The 26,118-nt window shown below is 44.8% G+C and overlaps 5 protein-coding genes across 9 annotated transcripts in view; 1 reads left to right on the top strand and 4 right to left on the bottom strand.

Moving 5' to 3' along the window:
• LOC6612108 (pneumococcal serine-rich repeat protein) overlaps window positions 1–24,224 on the top strand; it is a 53,926-nt gene extending 29,702 nt beyond the window's left edge. For 4 of the 5 annotated variants that reach the window (XM_032727712.1, XM_032727710.1, XM_032727713.1 and 1 more), the window contains exons 3-7: window positions 1,240–1,981; window positions 6,314–6,760; window positions 6,992–7,475; window positions 7,719–8,411; window positions 22,803–23,228. In XM_032727712.1, coding sequence (XP_032583603.1) covers window positions 1,240–1,981; window positions 6,314–6,760; window positions 6,992–7,475; window positions 7,719–8,411; window positions 22,803–23,228 — 2,792 coding nt within the window. Of the gene's footprint in view, window positions 1–1,239; window positions 1,982–6,313; window positions 6,761–6,991; window positions 7,476–7,718; window positions 8,412–22,802 lie in introns of all 5 variants that reach the window. The other variant, XM_032727714.1, reaches the window with a different exon arrangement.
• LOC6612109 lies at window positions 2,212–3,508 on the bottom strand. The gene has a single exon (XM_032727715.1). The coding sequence runs from the start codon at window positions 2,656–2,658 to the stop codon at window positions 2,275–2,277; it is 384 nt and encodes a 127-aa protein (XP_032583606.1). The 5' UTR covers window positions 2,659–3,508; the 3' UTR covers window positions 2,212–2,274.
• Window positions 18,781–20,538, bottom strand: LOC6612106. Its single transcript, XM_002036587.2, has 3 exons — window positions 20,520–20,538; window positions 19,223–20,432; window positions 18,781–19,156 (listed from the first exon to the last, which is right to left on the bottom strand). The coding sequence occupies exons 1-3, from the start codon at window positions 20,536–20,538 to the stop codon at window positions 18,841–18,843; spliced, it is 1,545 nt and encodes a 514-aa protein (XP_002036623.2). The 3' UTR covers window positions 18,781–18,840.
• On the bottom strand, window positions 20,932–21,863 carry LOC6612105 (accessory gland protein Acp32CD). The gene is made up of 2 exons (XM_002036586.2): window positions 21,069–21,863; window positions 20,932–21,002 (listed from the first exon to the last, which is right to left on the bottom strand). Exon 1 carries the CDS (start codon window positions 21,851–21,853, stop codon window positions 21,089–21,091), a length of 765 nt encoding a protein of 254 aa, XP_002036622.1. The 5' UTR covers window positions 21,854–21,863; the 3' UTR covers window positions 20,932–21,002; window positions 21,069–21,088.
• A 1,014-nt stretch (window positions 24,225–25,238) lies between the features above and the next one.
• On the bottom strand, window positions 25,239–26,094 carry LOC6612103 (deoxyuridine 5'-triphosphate nucleotidohydrolase). Its single transcript, XM_002036584.2, has 2 exons — window positions 26,006–26,094; window positions 25,239–25,913 (listed from the first exon to the last, which is right to left on the bottom strand). Exon 2 carries the CDS (start codon window positions 25,900–25,902, stop codon window positions 25,378–25,380), a length of 525 nt encoding a protein of 174 aa, XP_002036620.2. The 5' UTR covers window positions 25,903–25,913; window positions 26,006–26,094; the 3' UTR covers window positions 25,239–25,377.
• Window positions 26,095–26,118: the final 24 nt, after the last annotated feature.

Below are 26,118 nucleotides of genomic sequence, written 5' to 3'. Positions count from 1 at the left end.
ATAGCGGGGATCCGTAACGAGTTTAAAACTACAAATTGTTGTTAATTTCGCTTGTAAATATTTCATTTAATTATTTATGCTGTGTGCTTTTGGCTCCCAAACATGCGACCGAATGGATCTGGCTCCAAATCAGGGCCTAGGTGTGAGTATGGCTTGGTGTCTGGTTGGTCTGGGTCTGAGTCTGGGATTGGAACAAGGGAATGGTGTGGCTTCCATCAATTTACACCTACGGGCAGAGAACCGATAGCTTCACCACCTGATCCATCGTGTAGCTAAAGGTCAATGCTTGTGCACGCATTGATACACGTATTTGCTTTTTAATTTTTGCCAGTTAACTTGCAATTATATTATTTATGTACGAAGCAATGTAAATAATCAACTGTTGCGGATCCAAAAATTGAGAATAAATATGTAAATAAATACACAATTTATTTGCCCTGCCCAGTTAAATATATATTTTTTTCCTTTGGATATCTTTATTAGTGGTTGTGTGCTATTATGCATGGTACCCTATTTATTGAAATTGTTGCTAAACGTGAGTAACCGGGTATCTGTTAGTCGAACTATGAACTAGAAGAACTAATTGAGAATTTAAAGATACATCAGAATATTTTGCCCATGAATATAATATATGACTTTGATGAATACTCCAATTTCACCCCTGATGAATCCAAATTATCTACTCCAACTAGAATTGTTGCTGACACCTTAGCTTCCCCATTTGACTGGGGGATTTGCCGCGACTGTCTGGGTTTGCTGCTGTTTGTTTGTTTAATGATTGCCTTTTCCGGGCATTGTAACTGGTCGAATCGCACTGTGTTGTACTGTACGCAGCGCTGAGGTGCACTTCGCGCCCCCTGGCTCACCCCGATAATTAGCTTAGGGGTTCAACGATGCAGGTCAATGGTTTTGTTAACATATTATAAGTTATTTTAACCTTTGGCCGATTTGCATGCGACGCAAGCCTCGTCGAGCTTTTTACACCACCATGTATTTGGCTCAGTCTATGGGTGCGTGTCATTGCGAGTGTATTATTGTGTGTGCTTATTGGTTTCCGTGCACGGTTACAAATTGGTTATTCCTGTTTCTAAATAAATAAGTTAATATACAGGTTTTTGCTGGGTAAGAAATATTCCAGTTATAGCAAGTACAAATTAAAAGATACTTTTTGTATTTCTTAAATACCAATAACAAGCAAGTAACTTTGCGAGTAACTAACCCTACACTTTTTCCCTGCAGGTAACGCACCCACCGACATACTGCAGCAGAAGCCAGCCAAGGCCACCACCGCCATTGTGGGCGGTCGCAGCGCAGCCCAACCGGCGACCCACGACGACCAGGAAGCGGCCACGACTGCTTCCACAGCCACCAAGCGGAAGCATCTCGAGCGGTTGGCCAGCGATCTGCGGCAGCTGGGCAAGAAGGGCAGGAGGAGTCGCTCGGTTAGTCCCTGTAGTAGATATCCCACCGTTGCGGAAACGGCCAGAATGCTTAGCGAACGATCGCTGCTCAGCGGATATGGAGCCATCGAGAGCAGTGCCAAGAAGCTGAGCGAAGCGGCGACCGGTGGTGCGGGTGGTGTTGGTGCAGCCGGTCAGGCTGCCACGCCCACTACCAGCCAACTAAGTGCACCCGCCTCCGCAACATCCTCCTCATCCATGTCGTTCTCCTCCGCCGGCAGCACTTGCACCACCAATGCAAACACGGCATCGGTGGCTGCCGCCTATGCTGCTTTCTATTTGGAGAAGGTCAAGCATGAGAAGATGGACAATCACAAGGATGCACCGATGGTCACCATACACAATAACAACAACAACAACACCATCAACAACAACAACAGTAGCAGTAGCAGCAGCAGCATCATCAACAACCATCAATCGAGTCAACCAAGTCTGGGCCACAGCGTCAAGAGGGAGCGGCTGAGTCCAGGGAGCAACAGCAGTAGCCACAACGGCGAACTCACCGTCAGCTCATTTGCCAGGTGAGTCGAAGTGGAAGTGGAAGTTCGGGAGTCACAAGTAGGGGGTACTACGGACAGACATGGCTTATTGAATCATTGATTCATTGCATCACTGATTCGTGATATAACCGTGACCCATGTGATCTGTGCGAAATGATTCATTAGAGCAGCGCTCAACCAATCGCACAACAAATTGGTTTGTCCACTCATAGTGATTATAGGGAGAGATTTAGGAAAAGTGAGTTAATGCCAATTAATGCCAATTTAATTGCAAGGTAGTTTCAATTCGGTAGTTTTAATTTAAAACCAATTATCTATTTGGGCTTGCAATTCTCTTCATACTTTGGGTGACTCTCCGCGTGATCTTCATCCTCCGTGTCCGCCATGTTGCATTGCTCGCTGTGACTGACGTAGTTGTAGTGCTCACGCCGCAACTCGAGAAACCTCATCCTTCGCCGGAGTCGCTCCTCCGGTGTTTCCTCGGTCGCGACGACCGTCTCGCTACTTGGCAACGCAATGACCACCGAGGGGGCACTCGAAATATCAGGCCGGGGAGCGTTAGGGTGTCGCAGAATCGAGGGTGATGCACTGATGGTAGGATTGGAATACTGATCTCTAGCATCGGTCTGGTTGGCATCGTCGTCACTGGAATCATCATCCAACTGTTCCGGTTCATCTTTTTTATCCTTGTCAGACATATTCTGGAGACTTACATGGAAAGTTAATTGCTATTAAGATACGTAAATTTCTAAGCCATGTTGATTTGGAAAAGTCAAGAGAGATACTTTTCCCATTCGAACTCGCCACTATTTTGGACTATTTATCAAGCGAATTCAACGCCTGACAAATTAATTAACATTTTAATAAATTAATGCCTCGAAGAGAAACCCAACCGATGCGGCTTCTGTTCGCAGCCGCCAATGGTAAATTAATCAAAACCACGAAACAAAAAAGCGGCCAACACGAATGTGTCTACACAAGAGCACGCTTTTGCTGTCAAAAAGAGGCAATAACAAAGAACCCGCCAAGAAAAGGAAAGAAAAACAACTTGAAAAACTTGAATTTAAAAACAAATAAGACGAAAACAAAAAAAAAATTAATAAGGCACAGACGGCGACTAAATGTGATTTGACAAGCGAAATCAACAGCAATTAATACGCGCAACTAAATTAATGGTGTTAAAGATTATATATTAACTAATATAATTAAAGCCAATTTATCTTCCGAGCGCAAAAAATGAAAAAAAAAACCAAAACGAAATACCTTAACAAGCCTTAGGCCTTAGCAGGAAGATACAAAGATACATAGATACAAAGATACTAGTTGGGCTATATGATTTGGGCGAACCGCTGACCATATTAATATTAATGAGACATGCTAGTCTATCGGCACCTGGGGTGTGGAAATTGAGTGGTGCGACCACGACAGATTCGGATTTACCATAGTCGATAGTTCGATTCAATTCGCTTGTGGTGGTCGTATGTAAGAAGATTGGATAAGCCGCATCATTTTCACAATTTATAATTGTTTATACTCAAATTAGAGTGGCTTATTAAGCCAGCTTTAATGCGATATGACAAATGAATGTTTTAGGGCCGGACAAATAACTGGTTTGAAGACTGTGTTTATATCATAAATACTCCATGAGACTATAGAATTTTGAAGAATTAATGTAAATTCGATGCGAATTCTTCTCACCTGTCGAAGACAACTGATTAAATGTATCCACTGGCAAAATCACGAATGCTACATAAATATAGTTATAGACATAACTTGATTTTGCTAGGTGCCCATTGACAGAAATACGATGTCTGTCTGCTTCATTCAGCTTGTATTTTTTTTTATTTATAACATTATTTGCATATTTAATAGATGTTCTTAAAAGAATTGGAAGTCCTAAAAGGTTTGGCTAGACGTTTCCCTAGGCTTGGTCCAATGGGTTTTTAAGTTCTTTTGTTGCTATTTTTGTATGCGAAACTTCACGTCAACAAATACTCTTTGGACATATGCGACATCATGCATACAGTGCGTTTCAAAACAATATATGTGCTGTTCGAAGTAAAAATTGTATTACATTTTAAAATGTAATGAATATAAAAGTTTAAAAAGTTGTTGATATATGCGATCTTGACTGTAGGGTATTAATATCAGGTCGGTCTAGTAACTTTGGATCAAATTCTTTTCGAACCGCAGCGTATTCACATACATTTATTTTTATTAGGGACTTTTGGGGTCTTGTGTAGGCGTAACAATAGACACCATTTGCATACCGAGGCGGGCACATGTTGCCGGTTGTATAATAAAAACCAATTAGGCATGCCACCGATCTAAAGATCTTAGACAACCAGAGCACCCAAACCGTTAGGCACACATCGATAGATTGGGTGAAGTCGGAACTGGGAGGGCGATCGGTGGCAGTAGCCAAAACATAATCGCCACCATAAACCATTTTTGCAATGCTTTTTTGCCTCCACTACTTTTTTTTGGTTTGTTCTGGTTGCTGTTCAAACAATTGCCAAGAACAAGCAACAAAACACAACTAAGTAGCTGCTACCAATCGCCAAAGCAATTTGCAATAATCAACATTTTTAACAAAACCGAAAAAAAATTACTAAAAAAGATACAACAGAAAAAAATGAGACAAAAAAGAGCAACAAAAAAAAAAAGTTGTTGTAAGCAGAAAGAGGCAACAACGCCGAACCGGCAAACGAACAAAATAACAGCAAAAAATCGACAACCAACAGATCACGATAAATCAATGGCAACAACAACAGCAGCAACAACGCAGGGAGCCAGCTGAGGGGGCAGGGGGATGGATGGGGAGGGGCGGAGCGGTGCGGTACGAGGGGGCAAGTTAGGCGGCAAGCTGCTATATATAAATTTGGTGCCGCAGCCTCCGAAAGAGCGACACGACATGACCAACGACCAGCGACGACGACGACGTGCAGCACGAGTTACTCTGCCATAGCAACCAGTGGTGGCCAAAAACACCTAGCCAAAATGGAGCTGGAAGCCAGAAGAAACTTAACTTATTAGTTAAAAAAGAAAGGAAAATATAGGTTATAAATTATATAAACTTTATAAACAACGAATCTATTATAAAAGAATGCGTTCTTATTTCGATATAATAATATTTCATATATTATATTATTGACATTAACAGTTAAAAAGCCCAACTGCCAGCTCTGGTGGCATGCAGCACAGCGCTATCGACAAGCTGAAATAGAAGCAGGCACTTGCAGCTGCCACTGGCTGCGGCATGGTTCGGTTTAGGAGGTGACCGCTGCCGCCACTGAGGATCTGGCCAGAAATCTATGCTGATTATTTTCTTTTCGGCCAGCATTGAGTTGGCTTGGCTCGTGTTGCAGTGCTCTGGGAATGGCTAATGGGTGGCTGCTATTGCTGCAAGGGGCAAGGTGGTGTATTCGACTGCGCCTGGCTGGTGGCATGGTAGTTGCATATGAGTTATGGCCATGCCAGCCAGATTGTAGTCCACAAATGCTCAACATTGGTTAACATGAAATGTTTCGTTTCGAACCGAGAGCATCTGTGAAATGAAATTGTTTGGGAAATGTTCCGTGATCGTCCTAACAATATTGAACGTTACTGAAAAGAATTATGAGAGATACACAGGTTGTAAAGAAGATACATTGTAGTGGAATAAATAGTTTGATTCTTGTGTTTCTTCTTTAATTCTGCAAAAGATAATCACAATGGAATTGTACATAACTTATTTACCTTATTTACCACTTCCATTAATTGTACTTACAATTTAAATAGTTTATAAATGGAATCTATAAGCCACTCTTTTCAACAACTGTATACCAGTTGGAATTAAAACCAAGTGTGAACTCTCCCAGGCTTCTCATCTGGATACCAGTTATTGGACTCCTTTCGCCAGAGAACTCCTTGCAAAACAGTTCCCATGTCAAATCGCATTTGTAATCGCATTATGACCAGAGTCTTGCCACTTCTCCAAAGAATTAAACTAAATATCAAACTTCCACAAGACGTAAATCGTAGTCGCAGCTGCCTGAAAGACTTGGGTGCTTTTATAGGATGCATAGGAGAGAAGATCTCACGGAAGCCACTCATTAGCATGTCAAATAAGCCAAGAGAACTTGGCTCGGATGCTGTGCGGAATGACAAATAATCCAATTGTATGCGACACCTTTTCTGGCGGGATAATTAAATAAAAATGCAAATTTACAAGAAATCATGGGGTTAGGTTATAGTAAATATATTATGCTGATGTCACACTCTCCCACTTATGCAAAACCTGCTAAATGTTCTCTTTAACATAACTAATCCATATGAATTTTTGGCATATTTCTTCACTTTTTTTTCTGACAGATCTCGCAGCGCCACGCCCTCGTCGTCATCGTATCGTGGTGGTGCTGGTGGTGGTGTCTCACCCAGCCACCAGCAGCAACAACAACAGTCCCAGCAGCAGCAACAACGCCTTAGTCCGCCCAGTGGCCCATCGATGGCAACAGCAACCACTACATCATCATTATCATCATCATCATCGGGATCGGCATCGGCATCAGCAAGTGCAGCCACACACATGCCGCTGCACAATTTGTCAACGAATTTGCTAAATAGCATTCAGCAGGCTGCCGCCAGCCAGCAGCAACTGCGCAGCAGCAACAGCAACAGCAGCAGCAACATCAGCGGCAGCAGCAACACCGCCAAATCGGACGGTGGTGCCGCCTCGAATGCCACGGATTTCTCCACCCGCAACTATTCGGACATTATGCGATGCCTGGCGGCCAAGTACAACAATTCCAATCCCAATGAGTAAGTTTCGAGTTCGCCCTGAAATAACTTTATATTTTCCGAGGCAATAATCCCACAGAGAAAAAATGTGGGAATGTTGTGTATAACTCTATTTCAACTTAAGATCAATATGATATGATAAAACATACTTAGAAACTGAGAAGAACCTTCTAAAGCGCGTAAAAATATTAAAATGATGATGCATTTTTATTATTAACTATTAACTAAGTTGTAAATTTTCGTTCCGTGCAGCAATAACGCAACTCGACGCAATTCCTACTACGACGGCAGCACTTCTGCGACAACAGCCACTGGAGGAGCCGGCGGTGGAGGCGGAGGAGCAGGAGGATCAAACTCTGCCCCAAGCAACGCCCCCAAGTCGACGAGCAGCTCCGCCGGCAGCACTGCGACCACTGCCAAGAAGCTCTCTCCATCGGCCGCATCGGCGGCGAACAGTGCTGCCGTCAGTCTGCCCAAGGAGGCCAAAGTGAGTGTGGCCGGTGGAGCAGGTGTGGGTGGTGCAGTAGCCGGTGGTGGTGGTGGCGGTGGTTCGTCCATGTCGCAACTGGCTCCACCACCCACCGCTCCATCGCCCACGGAGCAGGCCAAGAGCCAAATGGCCGCCGTGGTGGCAGCAGCGAGTGTTTCGCCGTTTATGACCAACTTTCTGCCCTTCTCGTCTGGTATTTTCCCGCCGCTGATAGACATGAGCAGCACCCAGGCACTGCTGACACTGGTGAGTAGCATTAAAAAGTAGTTCTATTGGTGGCCAACAAAAAGTGTTACCAAATAATGGGGGTTCCTCTTTAATGGGATATTTTGTTTGCCACCTGTAGGTAGTACCGCTTTATTAACGGCAAAGTAAGAAATACTTACTACTACTACACCCACTAAGCTTCGTTAATCCAAGTAATTATTTTCTGTTTTACTTAATCCCTTCTCTTTTTCTGTACCATTTCATTCAACCCGATCTCCTCAGGCGCGTGCTGTGAAAGATGCCGAAATCCAGGAGATTCTGCGCAGCAAACAGCAGCGCTCCGGCTCGAATGCCTCGTCGCCGAGTGCGAGTGCGGCGGGCACGCCACGTTCCAGTTCCACCCTGAATGCCGCACTGCATCAGGCAGCCCAATTTGTAACACCCGCTCTGATCTACTCGGCCCAGCTGCAACAGCAACAACAGCAGCAGCAACATCAACGGCAGCAGCAGCAGCAATCGCATCACGCTTCGCGGCAGTCTAGTCCACGTTCCACCAATGATTCCACGACGGTGGCGCCCATCGGTGACGTCGGCGGTGGCTCCTCGATTGCGTCGGCGGCGCCATTGGATTTGAGCTCGCAGCCGCCGGCCGCCAAGCGCTTCAAGGCAGAGCGTCGTGCCAGCTCCACGGCCACCACAGCAACAACAGGCACCACAGGCTCATCCACATCCACACCATCCCCGCCACCGTTGGAGCAGCACGACGATATCAATTCTGGCAACGCCAACGCGACACTAGGCACGGGATCGGGAACGGGTGAGAGTTCTGCAGCGAGATCGGGAGCAGGAGCCGGTACAGGAGTTGCCAAGGCCCGAAGACGATGTCAGGCGCAGAGCGAGGAGGTTAACTCCTGGTCTGTGGACGATGTGTGCGGCTTTGTGGGCGGAATTGATATATGCGCCGAATACGTTCAGGTAGGCCCACAAAACCGAATCAAACATAACATTCTCCCTTTTAACCCATTTGTAGTTGATTAAGCAAGGAGGTTCGATGGAGAAAGGAGGCTTTCTGCATCAACTAATTGAGTTTTATGGCCCAGCTGGCAGGGGTAAATAAATCGGATCTTAGAAAGTTAACTACTAAACAATACCCGTTACAACTAAGGCATTAATCAAGGAAATTGTTTAGGAATGATAGTCTCTTCAAAAAAAAAAAATTTAACTCTTAAAACTTCTTTTCAACCTGTCTTTGAAACTAGTTGCTTCATATCCATATGACATCCTCTAATTCGCTAGTCCTTGTAGATTATTTGGAATCCAATGATTAGTTTCAATGCTGTACAACATCGCAGGAGTCAAAGCCCAATGAATCTTCTGTGGTTGTGAACTTCCTGTCGATAATCAATAAAAAACTGGGAAGATTAACTACGTTTTGGGATTTGAACTCACCATGACCGGCATGAACTCTCTGGCGGCCATTAATATTGTGCCATGCGAGATTCAGCCTTTACTTGACTTCCACTCCAGATCCCCAGGTACGAGCTGCGTTGGCCAAGTTCGAGAGCAAAATGCTCCACATAGGCAGCTCTTGGCCAGGTGATCTTTACGACCAGTTCCGGCAAGTTGAACGACTTTTGATCGCTCGGTCAGCCTGGGCCGGCTCTTGCTATTGCTGTTGCTGTTGCTCTGGATCTGGCTTTTCCCCCGGCTTCTGGCGATGGCTTCGACTGGCTTTTGCGGTCGACGATCGGTCAACGTCAGGCATCATTACCAGACCCAGTTCAGGATCTGGCTGCACTCTGCGGCGACTGCACAACGCGTTAATGGAGTGAAAACATGGCCTAGGTTCAGTTCAGTTCGGTACGGTGCGGTTGGAGTTCGCTTGGATCGAGGAGAGCCAACAATTAAGCCGGTCGAGATGGTCGGCAGGACAACGCGGCACCAGGTGTTGACACATTTTGATGCATATTAGCTGGCGGAGATGGGGCCTTCAAAGTCGTCTAATTAGCTCGCCGAAAGCGGCTTAGCGTGCATTCAAAGATGAACTAAATCTGCTTAAAATACAACATATCGGTCCACACTGATGATGATGGAACCAGTTTGGAGGCCGTCATGTTGACTCCTCCCCGACGCGCGACGTTGGCGATAGACAAAAAGGCAATTGGCGTAATATTCAATTGAATTTATGGCCACAACGACACTGGTCGCTGGTCGTTGGTAGTTGGATGTTTGGATGTTTGGCTGGTATTGGTCTTGCTCTTGGGCTCGGTCTTGGTCGCCTGAACACCTTTTGTGGTGCTGAAGCTGGAGCTGGAGCTGCTGCGGCTGCTGCAGTTGCATGAACTTGTTCCGCCAGGCCAGGCGATAGAAAAGACCAGCCTCGTTTCTGTTACCTTCTTTTTTTTTTATTTTCTTTCAGACTTTTCAGTCTTTTTTGTCGTCGTTGTCGGTCGTTGAGATATTGTGGAGGTTGTAAATATTTAGTGCAGAGGTTGACTCTCGCAGGCCGTGGAAATCTATATGAAGACATTGAGAACTGGTTCAGTGACATTGTCCGACGACAACAACGTTGTCGCATCATGTTGCAGTCGTACCTACGACGGACAGAGTTGCAAGTGTTATTGATATTGCCTCGGTGGAACTCCTCCTTCAAGTGGGAACCCCCACTGTCCCCCCTGTTTTTTCTAGGAGCACGCATGGGTGGCTTTTGCGATCCCTGCCAGGGTTTATTATCGCCAGGGTATTCGCCATAAAAATGCAGATGAAGTCATAAGTTGGAGCCGAACCCAACCCAACCAATGCCCAGTTTAGCGATCCTCTGCATTTTCCAGTTCTGGTTTGCCAAACGCAGCAGGATGCGATATTTTCTGCATTTTAAATGTTCAGATTTATGGCTATATTAAAGCACAATAATAATTTCTATGCGTGATCAGAGACACGAGCTACGGGAGGGTGTCCCGCCTCCCTTTTTCAAAACCCCTCCTTCCTCAGTTTGTCATGAATAATTCGCTGATTAAGTGCACTGAGCAGGTAGAGCAGGTGGGTTGGATGCCTGGAATGCGTGGAAACCCAAGAGGAGGTTAGAAATTCGATCAATAGTAGATGGTCAGATCAGAGGAGCAGATTTGGAAGTCGTGGGACTCAAATCGTTGCTCGGTTCGATTCACAAAAATCTAAACTATTGTATTTAGCAAACTAATATTTTACCTGTTAGTGTCGAATGCCTTAACAATTTTCAAGATACCTTGATATAATTGAGATCTACTGATTTCCAATACAACTTCGTTAAATGAGTGTACAACTTTGACCCCACAATCAAAGTTCACAATCAAGTCATTACCGACATCTCCATCCAACTTCTCAAGAAACGCAAGATGACGAATTCGCCAATTGTGGCAAGAACCCGGGCAAACATCTCCAAACCCATTCGCCTTGTCAATCTATCAGCATTCCGCCTTGAACTTATTTGGAGCGAATTAGTTTCTGTCGGTTAATGACAGACCCGGAATGTTCCCCTTGGCTTGCAAAACGTGTTTTGGGCCCCAAATCGAAGCTGTCAGAAAGAAAAAGAGTCAACGCAGCGGCCAACGCAGACTTGAACACAAAGTATCATCGCCAGGCTCCGCATTTGGGTCTCCGTCTCCATCTTGGGTACCGAGATGTACTCGCAGTACTCTGATCTCTGGCACTGGGGCTCCCCTAGTACTTATTGTATTTGACATGCCAAATGCCAAAAGTACACGTAGGCGTCATAAGATTCATGACTCGAACGAGTTGACTTTGCCTTCTAGCCCACGACGATCGCGCTGGGATCTCTTGGTTTGGTTTGGATTGGCTTCGTGTCGTTCTGTCTGGTGGTACACCAACGTGTTATTGTTGCACTGGGTTCACATAAATGTCAAGCATCGGCAACATGGAGATCAACTCCGTAGCTCTACATTTTGCACCGTGGCTAACGCCCCCGACAAATAATAAAAAAAAAAAAAACAGAAAAAAGCGAGGCAAACTATACCAATGCCAGTATCTCCCCCTTTCGTATGCATTTCAAAGTCGACCCTATTATTAGGCATAAGGTTTCATCGTTCGCGTAAACACAAACAGTGACTGCAAATCCACGTAGTCATCATCATCATCATCGTCTTCGTCGCAGTCTCGGATTCAGATTCAGATTCAGCAAATGTCAAAAGCCCCCAGGCTAGACTCGCACTTGTCACTTGAGCTTGGGCCTGGAGGTCTCCATTGCCATCTACAAACATTCGATTAGATGGTGCCCCCTCTGCACCACCACCAATCCGGTCCCTTTCTCATTATTTGTTTATCTTAATTCGTATTAAAGTTAGATTTTTTTATTGCCCAACCAACTCGTTACTTTGGCTCAGGCCGGGGTCCCCAAGTCCGGATCTTGACATTCGAGTTGGGTTCCCCAGGCTTGGAATGGAGTAGAGTTGAGTGGAGTGGCTTGGTGTGGAGTGGATTGTGCAGCCTTCTCATCCATAACTGTCACATGGCTGACTTAAGTTTTATTTATTTTTATATTGGCCTTTTGGCCAACTGCGACCCAAGTTCCCGATATATCCCTCTGGCCATATCTCTAGTTTTCCCCTTTCGCCTTCACATTTCCTACTTTTTTTTCAAAGGGAAATGCAGTTTGGTCTCTGTGTTTGGTTTTCTGAAAATTGATTTGGAAAGTTGCATTAAAATGCAATTTGTTGGTTTCTCGAGTTTGCTGTGTGCGTGTGGAGAGTGCGGCGAAATGTGTTATGTGGCCAATGAGTTGGGGTTTTTCTTCTTTTGTACAGGAAGTATGACTAGGCGTTATGTGCCAAATACAAAAACCAAAATGTAAATTCATTTTCGGTTAAGCCGAATGACGGGGATGTGAAAGAAATCTTCAAATTGTTACTTAACTAAAGAGGATTTGATTAAGTTTTATTTTTGATAAGTAAGGAAGTGTTCGGAATTCGGATCTAATTTAATTAGCTGAGTTCAAATTTGAATCCGTGTCATAAATTCACATATGTAATTACTTAAATATATCGCTTTCAAAGATCTTTTCCCTAAAAAAACAAACACCTATACCATAGATGTGCCATTTTCTATTATAATTCTATGAAATTCAAAAGTTTTTAGCTACTCAAAAGTACCCTCCAGTTCGTTTTGCCTAGAATAGCAACCTCATATTAACGGTGCTTTAGTGGCAAAAACCAAAAACTTTCATAGCCCAAAGAATCAGTGCTACGAAAAAAATGTAGGCAAAGGAAAACAAATCACCGACTTGCCTAATGATTATAAACGTAACAATCTAGTTTGCGGCGTTGGCGGTCAACGCATTATCAGCCAGCAACAACCACTGCTGCAGCAGCGCAATAACGGCAGCAACTACCGCACACGAGCAGCAGCAGCAAAAGCAGCAACATCAGTGTGCAACAAGAGGAACCGAAGGCACGTGCTAAACATGCAACTCCTACTCTTACCACGGCCAAGGCCCCGCAGACAGAAAAACAGACAGCAGTTTTGGTCTCGGCCACAGACACGACCATTCACTCAAGAGACAGCGGCAACGGAGCCACCTCCTCCTCATCCGCCTCATGCAACTCCTCCAACTCCTGCAACTTCTCCAGCTCAATCGCGGGCCACAAGACCAATATGCTACCATTAATCCATGAATTACTTAAAACCACATTCCGTGCAGCGGCGGGTGGAAGCGTTGAGGGGCCCACATTTAAATTGCCCGCTTACCGCCATATTTCAATATATTGGTTCGCTCGCAGAGCTTCCTTTTTTTGTTCCCCCTTTTTCTCCTTGGCGGTTTTTCTTGCCGGCTTCCACTTTTCGGCCGCCTACGAAATGTACGAGCCAAAAATTGGCCAAAGACAAGCAATTTCTTGCCTCGCGCTTGGCGTTTTCTTTCCCCTCGTTTTTGATAATGTTGCACGATAATGATGTCGTCTGTTTGATGATGTTGCTGCTGCTGCTGGGCCTGGAACTTGAAACCAGCGAATTCGACCTGCTGTGGCACTTAGAAGAAAACCAAACTGAACCAGGATCCAGGAAAAGTTGAATTCATTCTAGGGTTTGGGGGCAGAAATCACAGCACGAAAGCAAATGATCGCAATCGAGAGGAGCTTTTTGTGGCACAGTAGGGTACCATTTATTGGAAATTTTGTATTTACTATGCTATAAAGTTACCCTGAACACTGGGCATATTTTGGAATACTTCTCAATCTTGAGCCATTTGTGTTTTTTAAAGTAGATAGGCAGAATAATAATCGTGGCCCTTTTGGCTGACCCTTTAACCACTGTGCACGCCGGACTGGAGCAGAGGTTAGATGAAATGTGCAGAAGGCGGAGGTTATAAGGTGGCCACGGCAACAGAGCTGCCATTTAACTGACAGTCAGCAAACTCAGGCAGCAGCCCCATTGAGACCCCAGGGACCTCGGGACCAAAGTCAAGACTCGGACTCGCAGCTGAAGCCAGCGCATGACTGGAAGCACCCAAACCGAACCGAACCAAACCAAACCACACAACACCACACCACACCAAACCGAAATAAAACAACCAAGAAATGAAAGAGCAGAGAAGTCGGCCCGAAAGTCAAATGCCAAGCAGCAGATCATGCCGGGTCTGTGGGTCTGGTGTTTAAGGTCTGGGGTCTAGGGTCTGGGGTCTGGGGTCTTGGGTCCCGGGTCTTCAAAACCTAGGACCCAGGCAGGTCGTTGCAGCCAACGTCGCTCGTGGTGTGTTATCAAAGCTGATGATGATTATACCCACTTGCACGCCTTTTTTGTGCCCCTACAGGAAGCCAACGTAAAGACGACCTGGCTTTCGGTCATGAGCGGCTTGGTGGAGTGTACTGGAGTGGATTGGAGTTGCCTGAGCCTTGCCAGCAATTGGCTACTCGTCGCCATCGCCATCGTCGTCGCCGTCGTCTTCGTCTTGTTGCATGCATTATTATTATGCGCATGCGCGCAGTTGGCCATATAATCTAAAATTGTATCTTTGGCGTGTAACCCGGGGCACTTTTTCTTCTTCTTTCTGCTTTGGCTCCTGCTCCTGCTCCTACTGCTGAGCCCAAAGAAAACCAATGCAACAAAATAAACTGATTATGTGCCTACCGCTCTCTGCAGCGAAATTAACAGCCCCATCTACTCTGGACCTGCAATCCTTCTCCTGAATTCCCCCCGATGGATTGGATTGGATTGGCTGGCCTTCTTTATTTTTTTTTTTTGGTTTAGCCAAAGGCTTTGTTCGGTGAGCGGGTCACATGAAATTTGCTAATATTTTGACCTTAAGATGTAATATCTGTGCTGGCCTCATTGTGCACAGTGGGACAAAGTTTCACGTTTGGGATATTAAACAGCAGTGTGAAAAACAGTTGAAATCATACAATAAGAAAACATGTTTTTTTAAATCAATTTGACCTTGTTCTTTTTATTTGCATTTAGCCTAAAAGTCTAGCCTAAATATCTAGCCTAACCAGACCAAAAACAGCTCTTATCCATGTATTTATCAGCAATTTGCACAACTCACCCACTGTCCCGTTTGCTACTTTGGTTCGCCAGCGGCAGTAGCTGTGAAATAAAAATAAAACTTATTTATTACATCGGTCTAAGTCGCGATCCAAAGCCCGACTTCATTGCTCGCCCTGTGGGCAAGTGTTCAATAATTTATTAAATTATTTAAATAATAAGCGGGCACTTTGGAGTCGCCTGTTGTTGCTGCAACAGTTGTCTGATTGATATAGAATACAGTTCTTTTCGATCGAAGATGAATAGTTAGCTGGTAAATCAATCAGAGGATAAATGGCATAGACTGGCAATTTCCAACACTTTCGGTGGAAAGTGCAGCGCGGGTTTTTAGCATCTGCCCTTCACCAATCTTCGATGGCCAGCTAGATAGTTGGCCAACAAAAAAGTTAGCTAGTCGAGGCTGTTCTGCTCTACATGCCAATCAAATGCTACCTCAGATTGCAGATCCCGATCCCAGATCCCAGAATACAGAGCACACAGATTCCAGAACACAAACTAAAGAGTGCCTCGAATGCGTAACAAGATCAAACCGCAGCCACCGCACTCGGGAGCTCGGAACTTGGAAGTTTGAAGTTGGAACTTGGTTGTTGGGGCAGGCAAACTGTTGGTTGGCAGAGGATGTTTGGCATTAAGCGTAATTGTTGGTTTGCTGGGCTGAATAAAAAAAAAAGAGTAAAATATCATTAAATACTCGGTACCAAAATCAAAGCCAAAGACACAAGTGAGTGTAGTCACGTTGCTACTAGCCCACAGGTCAACTATTCGATACCCTGTAAGGCGGACAATAATTTGATAATAAAGTTTATGATCATATTTATAGGTGCTATCAACATTTATTTAGGCTTAGTTTTATTTTAATGTTAAATTGAATAGAAAATAGTAGCCAGAAGAGATCGTTAATGTGTTATATGAAAATATGCATTTTTAGCTTGCAAAATTTTAAATCAAATATAAGGCGGTATCTGCTAGTCGAGCATACCCCCTTGCAATGTCACTTTTCTCTTTTGCTTGAGGCGGCCGGCCAGCCACCGATACGAGCGACCGAACTGAGCCAAAGGTTGCTGATGGGCAACTGGAACTGGGTACTTGCTGGCACTGCCGGCAATCAGGTCGCCGTTTCTGGACCGGCTCCGATTCTTGGCCAGCTCTTTCGGTACGCTTTTGCTTTTGGCCCGGCCCGGGACGTGGCCAGACATGAAGAATTACAATGAGTAGGTAGTTGGGCGCAATTGACGGCGAGGCTCAGGCTCGGCCTCAGTCTTAGACCCACTCCCCCCCCCCAGTCGAAGCCTCGACTTTGGATTTCTGGTAAAGCCAAAGAAACAACAGCTTCAACCTCTGCAAGTTGGCAGCAGGTCGGCCCACGTTCTGCGATCAGCGCTCCACTCAACTGGCGGCTGGGCGAGCTCCCGGGCATAGGTAGCACAAAAAGCTGTTCAATTTAGAATTCAAATTGTTGTCTTCGCTTCTTGTCATCCTCCCTCCCCTCATCATCATCATCCATCCTTCCTTCTCCAGCAGCCCCACCATTTGCCCGGCTTGGTTGTTTGGATGGCTGACTGGCTGGCTGGTTGGTTGGATAGCTGGCTTTAGGGTTAAGCAGGTCAAAATCCGTACAACTAAATTGAGCCCAGAAAATACAATTGGGCAGAGCAGAAGACCCCTTTCAACCCGGGGTAGAATTCATTTTTGCGCACTGCACTGTCGGCTCTTCAAATTAAAATGTATTTGGCGGGCAGCGAAAAAATTGGGAAAAGGGGGAGGGCAGAAGATCGTCCGCTGGGTGACCAGAAGCAGCCAGAAGCACTTTTGTAGCTGCTTATTAGTGTGATGTGTCTTTTGGGCAAAAAGTCGTCGGATTCGGGATTCGAGATTCGGGTTTTTCGGGGCTTTACTTTTTGGGCTCGAGCTGAAGGCGAGTGTGGATGGCGATGGTGATGGAGGACGCGGATGAAGACCTGGCACGTTTCACATTTGACGCGCCTTACGCTGACCCTGCTATTAATTTATTTTGCAAGCAACAAAATTCCAGAGCTTGAGATTATCCCCAGATGCTCGTTCATTCAATATGGATCCATTTATATGCATATTGGAGATGGGTGCGTGATTGGAATATCGTTAAGACTAGGAATTCGTATCAGTACTCAATTCGTACGATTAATATTAATTGATTTCTGTCAATATTATTAGATCTTAACCTCCTTCATATAACATCATTCTTTATAAGCCCAATCTCGATCATCACACGCATCCAATAGTCCTTCGCTAGCAAAACGTATATTTGATAACTCTTTCCTATCTGTATATTTTAAGCAAAACAAGAACCAATTTATGTGCCTACTTTATGATTGAAACCCACTTGAATTCTATGTAAATATTGCACAACAAAATAACTTTATTGGACCTGAACTTTATAGCTCTATTAAAGAATGAAGGGGCCGAGCCAAAGCAAAAGTCGTATAAAACGAGAAAATATTTACGAGTTCTTTGGCTTGACTTTGAAATCAAAACGAAGCGAACTTTTGACGAATCATTCGACTACGTATGCAAATTGATCTTGGACATTCATTGATATCTAACCCATCTGTCCATGGTCAACTTGGGTCACCAACGCTTCCCTTTCCGAGACAGAAAGAAACCACAGTCAGACAAAAAGCCGAACTTGAACTATAAAGTTTATTTAGATTGAAAAGACCAAGAATTTGATTTTGATTTGGGTTTTGGGTTTTGGGTGGAGTCGTAAGATGCCTATCTCAAGTGAACTCTTCGATTTCATGGCAAATATTGCAAATTCTTGGACATATGTATGTAAATATTCAATCAATTAGTTTGAATCTTTTGTGTCTGTCAACTAGATACGAGCTGCGAAAGCCATTAAAGTTCAGAGTTATGTTTTTGCATTCATTTATATTACCGCTTACCGTGTTTTTTGGCCAGCAAAATATGAGACTAAACTGGGTCTTCTAACGCTAACAAAGTCTTTTGTTTGATGCAGCCAAATGATTTGCATATTTCCATATTTTCCGCCCATTTTCCTCCTGGCCTGTGTTGTCTTAAATTGCCTTCAACCGAATGGAGACCAGAGACCTGGAGTCCAATTACCTTGCGTGTATGGATCTACAGATGGCCTCGGCCCCTTAGTTTTTGCTGTTTTTTCTGTTTCTGCCAAGGAGTTCAAAGTCAAGAGCCGAGAGCCTGAGAGACCCACAATTCAAATCTGTTTTTGGCCCGTATTGTTATGGCCAAGTTGTGCTCTTTTTTTTGCTGGCTTTCTGGCCATTTCCTGGGCTCTAGTTAATGCCAACTTGTTGTTGCTGCTATTGTTGGCTCTGTCAATTATTGGCACAGAATTTAGAATCCACTTGGCTAACCATAACCATGACCACAGAGCCACCCAAATCAAAGCCTCTGCTCCTCCCGATTCCCCTCATTTTTTTTTATTTTTATGTTGTCCGAGCTAAATTATGACAGAGTCTAAGAGCTGCCCATAGGAGTAAAAGCCACCAATTTCCGGTTGGCTCTTGGTCTTTGGCTCGTTTTTCAGCTCGTTTAGATTTCTTCTTTACCTTTTGACCAACGCTTTGTGGGAATACGGATACGAATAGAAATGAATACTTCATTTGAAAGGAAAGTTAGACAAGCTTATTAAGGTTAGTATACGCACTGTCACCTGAAGAAATATAGTAATAGATACTAAATGTATTTACAAAGCTAAAACCTAAAATAAAACGCAAACAAACACAACTTGGACTTGTATTTATAAGCTTAATCTAATGAGTAGAACTTAAACATTAATTTATATATTCGCTCTCTTGAGTAATGGGGATGACCCCTACCTAGTTTCTGACCCTATATCCAAAACCCCCTACTTACGCTACCTCCCCCTGTGCCGCTGGGCCTCCTCCATCCTCAGCCTGTCAATAGCTTCAAAGATCCTGGCTCGACGATCCAGCTCCTTTTGCACAGCCATCTTGTTTCGTTCCCACTCCAATTGCTGTTCTTTTTTATATGCCTTCGAATTTTTTTCTGTTTCATTTAAAATTTTAGTATTATAGTTGCTGTTTGACCAGGGACGTCGTGTCGATATGGGATGATCGTAAAGAGCTGTGTTATTCGCCGGGAAAAGGCTGGGTTTTATAAAAATTGCCACATAGCCGGGCTTGGTTATGATGCGATCCTTGGGGAAAATACTAAAAAATATGATTTATTTGAATTAATTATTTGTTGTAAGTAAATCAAGATCTCCAAATCCTCACCAAAAGAATCCCTGGTACATATCCTGCACCGAATGGTGACCCCACCAGCTGCCAAGGACCTGCAAAGGACACGATCGATTGCGGCCCGCATACGAACTCAATACCTTGCCGACGGATACAAATAGCAATTCCGTCGTGTTGGCCTCCACCAATTCGGCTTTTCGCATCATGAAGAGATCATTGAAGGCCGATATGACCACATCATCGTACAGATTATAGACCAACTTGTTGTCCTTATCCTGGCCAAGGATTAACATGGCTGTGCGCATGGAGTTCATGATATGGGCCAGGGCCAAGAAATTAATGTTCATGTCCTTGTAGTCCGCAGTTAGATAGCCCAAGAACCAGTGACGCATGTGAACACGAACTGGGAGCTCTATCCGCGTCATCAGCAGCCAAGGACCTCCCCATCTGTTTTTGAATGTGCACAAGATCTTGGTGGGCAAGCCCCTATCTCGTTCCAGCCTAATGCCAAATACCTCGTGTAGATCCATATCCTCGCTGCATGTGGCCTCTGGGTAATCGAAGAATGCGGATGGGTGTGGTGTTACCGAGTCCCAAGATCTTACGGAAAAACCTGGTGTGTTGGAATCTGGTGGTTCTTTTCCGATTCCCGGTGGATCTGTAAACTTATCCTTGGGGCTTTCCGTGTAAATTTCTACAGTTGGCTTTTCTTTGTCAATCGCAGTGGTCATTGTGGATTCTGTGGTGATTTCATTGGCCATTTCGGGAGTTTCATATGTTGTGGCCTTTGTTTTTCTCTTTGTTGTGGACTTTATCTGTGTGGTAGTAGACCGGGTGGTCATCGTCTCACCCGAATCCCTGGAGTCCTTGTCCTCTACGCTTGGTTTCTTGGCTTCGATCTTCTTCCGCGAGTGATCCTCTGAACTCAACTCAAGTGTTTCCATTGCCTTGTCCTTTTTTGAGTTATGTTTGGTCTCCCGCGAATGCTCCAGTGAGCTGACCTCCAGAGTATCTCCCTCGCCTGAATGTTCTTCCGAGCTGATCTTCAGATTGCCCCCCTCAATGGGCTCTCTTGCTGTACCATTGAATCCAAGTTGTGGCGCGCTTATTCTAGATGTCCCATAGTTGTTGAAAATAAAGCTCATGTAGTACGTCTGGCCCAGGACCATCCACGGCAGAGTTGTCCACAGGCAGGAGGTCAGCATAGTTGCGTTCTTCGGCACCACCGGAACCGAAGTGAAGGTTTCTATATGGTAGTTGGGTTCCCTATATACCCTCGCTCTGTTGACTCGTGACTAACCTTGTTAAAATTTATAATTTTAAATGTGTTGACTGATTTGCCTGATTGCCATTAGTTTCGTTCTGGATACTTTGCCGGTGGCACCTTTAATTGATGTCACAGTTAAAAATAATAGTATGTAATTCAAGTCGAAGCTTTTAATTCTACCTTCAAAGAAACTCAGATCTTTTAAATAAATTGAGATATTTAATCATAATATAAACGGATCCTGTGAACCTGTGTGGTAAACAGGTCCTTAGATTTTGAATTCGGGTGACCAGAAATGTCTTTAATATAATGTTAATAATATAATATAAAACCCCTTTGACTTGGCCTTACAAGCTTGCTATTAATGCAATCGATATGAAAGTACTTTTAATCCAATAAGGTTCTATTTATTTGATTCAAAGTGCCTTAACTATATCCCTCCACTTGCTACTCATTAAAAAAAGCAGTCTTGATATTACAATTTTATTGGCATTTTAATGATAAAATCAATTGAAGTGTCTGCGTACTTCCAAAGATCCTCGAACGAACCTGCCAAAGGTAAGGACAAGGACAAAATTAGGGTAGATCGTTTTTTCCCACGACCGAGGGACTTACGGTAGGATCTTCCGGTGGTGTTACATCTCCTCGTAGTCATCGTCCTTGGCTCCAGTTTCGGGTCCATCCGGCACATTGCCAGCGGCGAGAGCTGCCCGTTGAGCAGGCGCTTCGCTAACCACTTCCTTGGCCTCCTGGTTCTCCTGACTGCTCTCACGGGCTCCGTTGTCCCGCTGATTGGAGCCGGCATTGCTGCCGGAATGTCCGTGGCTCTCGCTGCTCTCGTAAATGGACCGCACGTACCGCCCGCCAAAGCTGTCGTCGATGCTGATCTCGTAGCTACTGTGATGGCTGTGATCGTTGCGCTTCCCCTCCTGTCCGGCCTCCTCCTCCTTCGATTTTCGATCCTTGGCATCCTTGCTGTCGCTGTCATCGTTGTCATCGTCATGACCATTCGCTGGCGTGGCATCATTGCCTCCGCTCGAGTCTTTGGCGTCGCTTTTGCCATCGCTACCATTGCCGCTTTCCTTCTTACCAATGGCATCGCCATCAGTAGCCAAACTATTATCAGCAGATGTAGCGTGGTCGTCATTGGGGCTATCCGTCGCAGCACTACCGTCACCATCTTGTGAATGATCCCCGGGTCCACCGCCGGGACCAGCGGCACCACCACCAGCACCACCACCGCCACCATCGACGCCGGTGCCTCCTTCGCCATCCGGATTATTGTTGTTGAAGGCAAAGTTCATGTAATACTTCTGGCCCAGAGCGCCATGCTCCGGCAGTTGGCCGAGGGCCAGCAGGACCAGGTAGCCAGTGAGTAGCCGCATCCGCATCCGCCACATCGCTGCAACGCTGAGCTGCCCGGGCTGTCCGAACCTCCCTTATATATAGAGATGACCGCCGTTGCCCGGAATCGAATCGATTTGACTGTGGCCGTGGCTGCTCTCACCCATTAAAAAGGGGCAGTCCGATAAAGGCGTGTCCAAAGCAGTGCTGCAGCAAACGGGGCATATGCTGGGGAGCTGAAAAAACAGTGGCAGTTGTTAGTCCATGTTGCTGCAGTGCAGCGGCTGAAGCAGCAGCTGCCGCGGAAACAGGTTGGCCCCCTGTTGAAGAGAGCTACGTGGAATTCAATCAGGGCCAATCTATAATAGAAATCTCATGTGGCGCGAGCTTCGTTTTGCCCAAAGGGGAGTTTGCAGCAGCAGCAGCAGCAGGGGGCGTGGCAGTGGGTATCAGCTCGGCGAAGGATGAGGAGTTGGAGGAGAACGAGGGGTAAATGGGGTGCCCACTCTCTGCCCACTTTCGATCGATCGTGCGTTGCAAATATGAAAATGCTACTGCAGCGAGTGCGGCAGCCAAGTCAGGCAGCTTTGGCTAAAATCGTTTTTCATTAACAATTTTAAAAGCCGCGCATTAATCACAAGTTCACAGACACACACATAGAGAATACAGAATGCAATACAGGATGCCCTGTGCCCACGACTTATCGTGGTTAGCACAGTGGATCAAAAGAACTAATTTATTTCATAAATATGCATAAATAAGTATAAGTATATGATTAATCTTATGATAGCCGTTATCTGATATTCATATGAAGTGCTTATTAATTTATTTTAATATTTTAAACAAATTAAAGATTTTATAAGCTAACTTGAAAAGGGAATTAAATTATACAGTCTATTTTGCCAGCCACGAACCACTGTGCAAGTGACCATGGCCACCATAAATCTGCCGACTCTTCCGTAGACACCCCACTAATTCTTCTCTTTGACTCTCTTCTCGTTGCAGTCGTTTCGTGATCAGTCCATCGATGGCACTGGCCTGCCGCTCTTAACCGAGGATCACCTGGTTAACTCGCTGGGCATGAAGCTGGGGCCGGCTCTCAAGCTGCGCTCCATATTGGCGAAGAAATTGGGCGGGCCGTGCCCGTGTGTTGCATGCGTTGCGCAGGCGCAACAAATGCTGGCACTGCAAACGGGTGGGGCAGCAGCAACGGGAGCAACAGCAGGCGCAGGAGCAGGAACGGAATCGGCCACAAATAGTTGCAGCATCAAGTCGGAGATCTTCAATGGCGGCAGCAACGGTAGCAGCAGCGGCAGCAGCAGCAATCAGGGCAGCGATGTTGCAGCTCCGCCGGCGGCAGCAGCCAGCTCGCCCAGCAGCAACATGTTGCTGCCAGTGTTGCCGTGCAGCGGACTGCAGGACGCCAGCTAGTTAGCAGCGGTCCCGTCCACATACGTATTTATGCTAACTAAATTGCATTTCACCTGCTAAAATGCTGAACCAAATAAGCTTTCAACAATTAAGAAAGGAATAAGAGAATAACAAATAGACAGGCTGACAGGCGCCTTGGATTGGGAGAGAATACCTATTGTATAAATTAAACGATAAATATGTAATTTAATGGCTAGCTAAAGTTGTAAACTTTAAGTGAGAAACAACAATAATCGCAAAGTCTTCCATTTGCACACACACACACACACACACGAACACACAAATCATAATTGTATAACATTAATCAATTTATTAGTCAATTTAATGAGAGAGTTTTCGTTTACGTACTTAAGTGCAAAGCGCAATTTTGCATTGATTTTATTTATTTCTATGACTTTTTTCGTTTTTAACTGCTAGTCAGTAAATGTATATTTAATAGAATTCCGCAAAATGTGAAGCAAACTTAAAAATTCAATTTTATTGTTTTGCAAATCGAAGTAAAAGGCTATTTATTTTAATATAATATCCTACGATACGGCAGAATTGTTGGACGCGCCCCCATTGCTTTGTTCAAATTTTATTAATTTATGTTTACTTTATCTGCGGCCATGCACAGAGGAATTCAAAATTCAACATTTAGAACTATGCATCCTTTTAAGAGCTCCAAGACTTGAAACCAACACACAAACACAACACTATACAAGAATTAAAAAAAAGATTAAAAACAACCACACGAAACAAGCAAATAGAAAACGTAGTATATAGCTCCCATTGTACATATTGTTTATTTAATTAGTTGTAAGCGATTTAGCAAGAGACACACAAAAACATGTTCTAACACCTAGGCCGTATGCAATGATGAACTTAAAGAAACAGAAGCATATTTCTACAAAATAGGCACGATGAGAATGAACTTGATTTACTTTATACATTTAATGAACTATAGCTATTTTTCACAAGCTGAAGCAAATAAATTATACCAGTTATCATACAAAATCAAACGCGACTCGCGCTGCATGTTGGTTGGATGTTGCACAGTGCCGATCGGTGGGCGGCGAGTGCCTCCAACTGGGGCGTTATGGGCACGCGGCTGACCTCCGGAGCGCTCGATGCGTCGCGGGTCAAGCGGAACCGTTGCGCCAAAAGGCAACCAAGGATGGCTGCAAAACAATTAATAGCACGCAGCGCACCTTCCAGCGTCTAATTAAAAATTGGAGTCATTGAATTTATTAAAATCGGCCGCGTAAATTGTGCAGCAATGCACTTGAGACACGCGAACTGATATTGTGGGCCATCGACGGTTGGCGCTTCTTGGCTCTCATTACTCGGTCATAACTCACTGCGCCTGTCCGGTTGCTTCAAGTATCCCTAGCCACTAGAAAGCCCATAAAGCCAAGTCGGCTTCCTCTTGCAAAAACATAATTGCTCGACTTCTGCTGTTCAGCAAACTCCTTTTTTATGAAGATCTGAGCGGTTTGTATATGTTGGAAGTAAGTACTTCTAGTTACTAGAATATAGTTAGCACCAAGCGTTAACCTTTCGCGGCACTTCATGCCTACTTAAATATGCAATACAAGTTACAGCTATACATATGTACATATGTATCCATAAATCTGGATGGATGGTCAGTAAAATGAAGACACATCCCATTTATGTCCTAAATATAGGAATGGCTTATAAATTCATCCTAATACATTTTAGTAAAAGGTCCTTAGTAAAGACATTTTAGTATGCGATGTAAATACAATTATTAATTATATTTGGTTGGCTTGATGAAAATCTATAAAAATGTTTACTTAGAAGTTACCTTTCTTAAAAAAGTATTTAAAAGTTATTTACCAATTATTGTTTGAAATGTTTAAGCTGCCTGAAGGTAGCAGTACAATAACCCAGCTCACATTTTTTAAATAAGGAAAAATAAAAGCCTTTTAGAAATAACACGCCAAGAGTATGCAATGCATATCCAGGAAATCTAGTGACCACCATCCACCAGTCAATCTGAGGACACAATTGGAAACATTTCTTCGTATATTTGCGGTTTTAATAGATACAAATTACCCATACATTAACATATTTCACTTAAGGATACAGAATGAAACTCTTTGATAGTGACCGTGAAGGACTTAGGAATGCGGCAATAGTTCCTCGTTTACGTGGCAACAGGAGCCGGAGCAGCTCCCTCCGGTTCGGCAGCCTTTTCTCCGTTGCCGTTCTGCGCCTTGGCTGCCGGCAGATCCTTGACTCCGGTGGAACCGAATCCGGCCTCGCCGCGCTCTGTGTCCTCCAGTTTGTCCACCATCACCAGTTGCGGATAGAAGATGCGCTCGCAAATAAACTGGGCGATGCGGTCGCCATGCTTCACCTCAAAATCAACATCTGAGTGATTGAACAGGACGACGCCGAGATTGCCGCGATAATCCTCGTCGACCACACCGGCGCCCACATCAATGAAGTTCTTCACTGCTAGCCCGGATCGTGGGGCTACGCGTCCGTAGGAGCCCTCCGGAACCTGCACTTGCAGATCGGTCTTGACAATGGCCTTTCCGCGTGCCGGCACCACCAGGTCGTAGGCGCTCCGCAGGTCAACTCCCGCCGCTTTGGCGGATCCCCTCACCGGCTCCAAAGCATTCTCGGTGAGTTTGGCGAATCGCAAGACGCACGTGTCGATCTTCATCTTCTTGGCAGCTGGAATGTCGGCGAAATCGGTTGATGGCATTTGGTGCAAATTGAGGTATTACAGGAATGCTTCGAAAGTCCACAGTATTTATTCAGCTTACTTGCAGAATTCTGGTCTGAAAATGACGCGGTTAAATAGAGCGTCGGAAAATTGGCGGACTTCCAGTGTTGCAAAATACTGAAAGTACAAGTCACCGAAAATCTACCAAAAAAT

Source organism: Drosophila sechellia, chromosome 2L, assembly GCF_004382195.2.
Source record: "Drosophila sechellia strain sech25 chromosome 2L, ASM438219v1, whole genome shotgun sequence".
Lineage (NCBI taxonomy): Eukaryota > Metazoa > Arthropoda > Insecta > Diptera > Drosophilidae > Drosophila > Drosophila sechellia.
Note: the sequence above shows the minus strand (reverse complement) of the source record. Positions and strands in the feature narration are given on the sequence as shown.

Excerpts from the sequence above, each read along its gene's own strand:
- LOC6612109 (XM_032727715.1), bottom strand. The coding sequence starts at position 2,658 with ATGTCTGACAAGGATAAAAAAGATGAACCGGAACAGTTGGATGATGAT.
- LOC6612106 (XM_002036587.2), bottom strand. Across the intron at positions 19,157-19,222 it reads ATGTACCAGGGATTCTTTTG|TATTTTCCCCAAGGATCGCA; the intron begins GTGAGGATTTGG and ends CATATTTTTTAG.
- LOC6612105 (XM_002036586.2), bottom strand. The coding sequence starts at position 21,853 with ATGTGGCGGATGCGGATGCGGCTACTCACTGGCTACCTGGTCCTGCTG.
- LOC6612103 (XM_002036584.2), bottom strand. The coding sequence starts at position 25,902 with ATGAAGATCGACACGTGCGTCTTGCGATTCGCCAAACTCACCGAGAAT.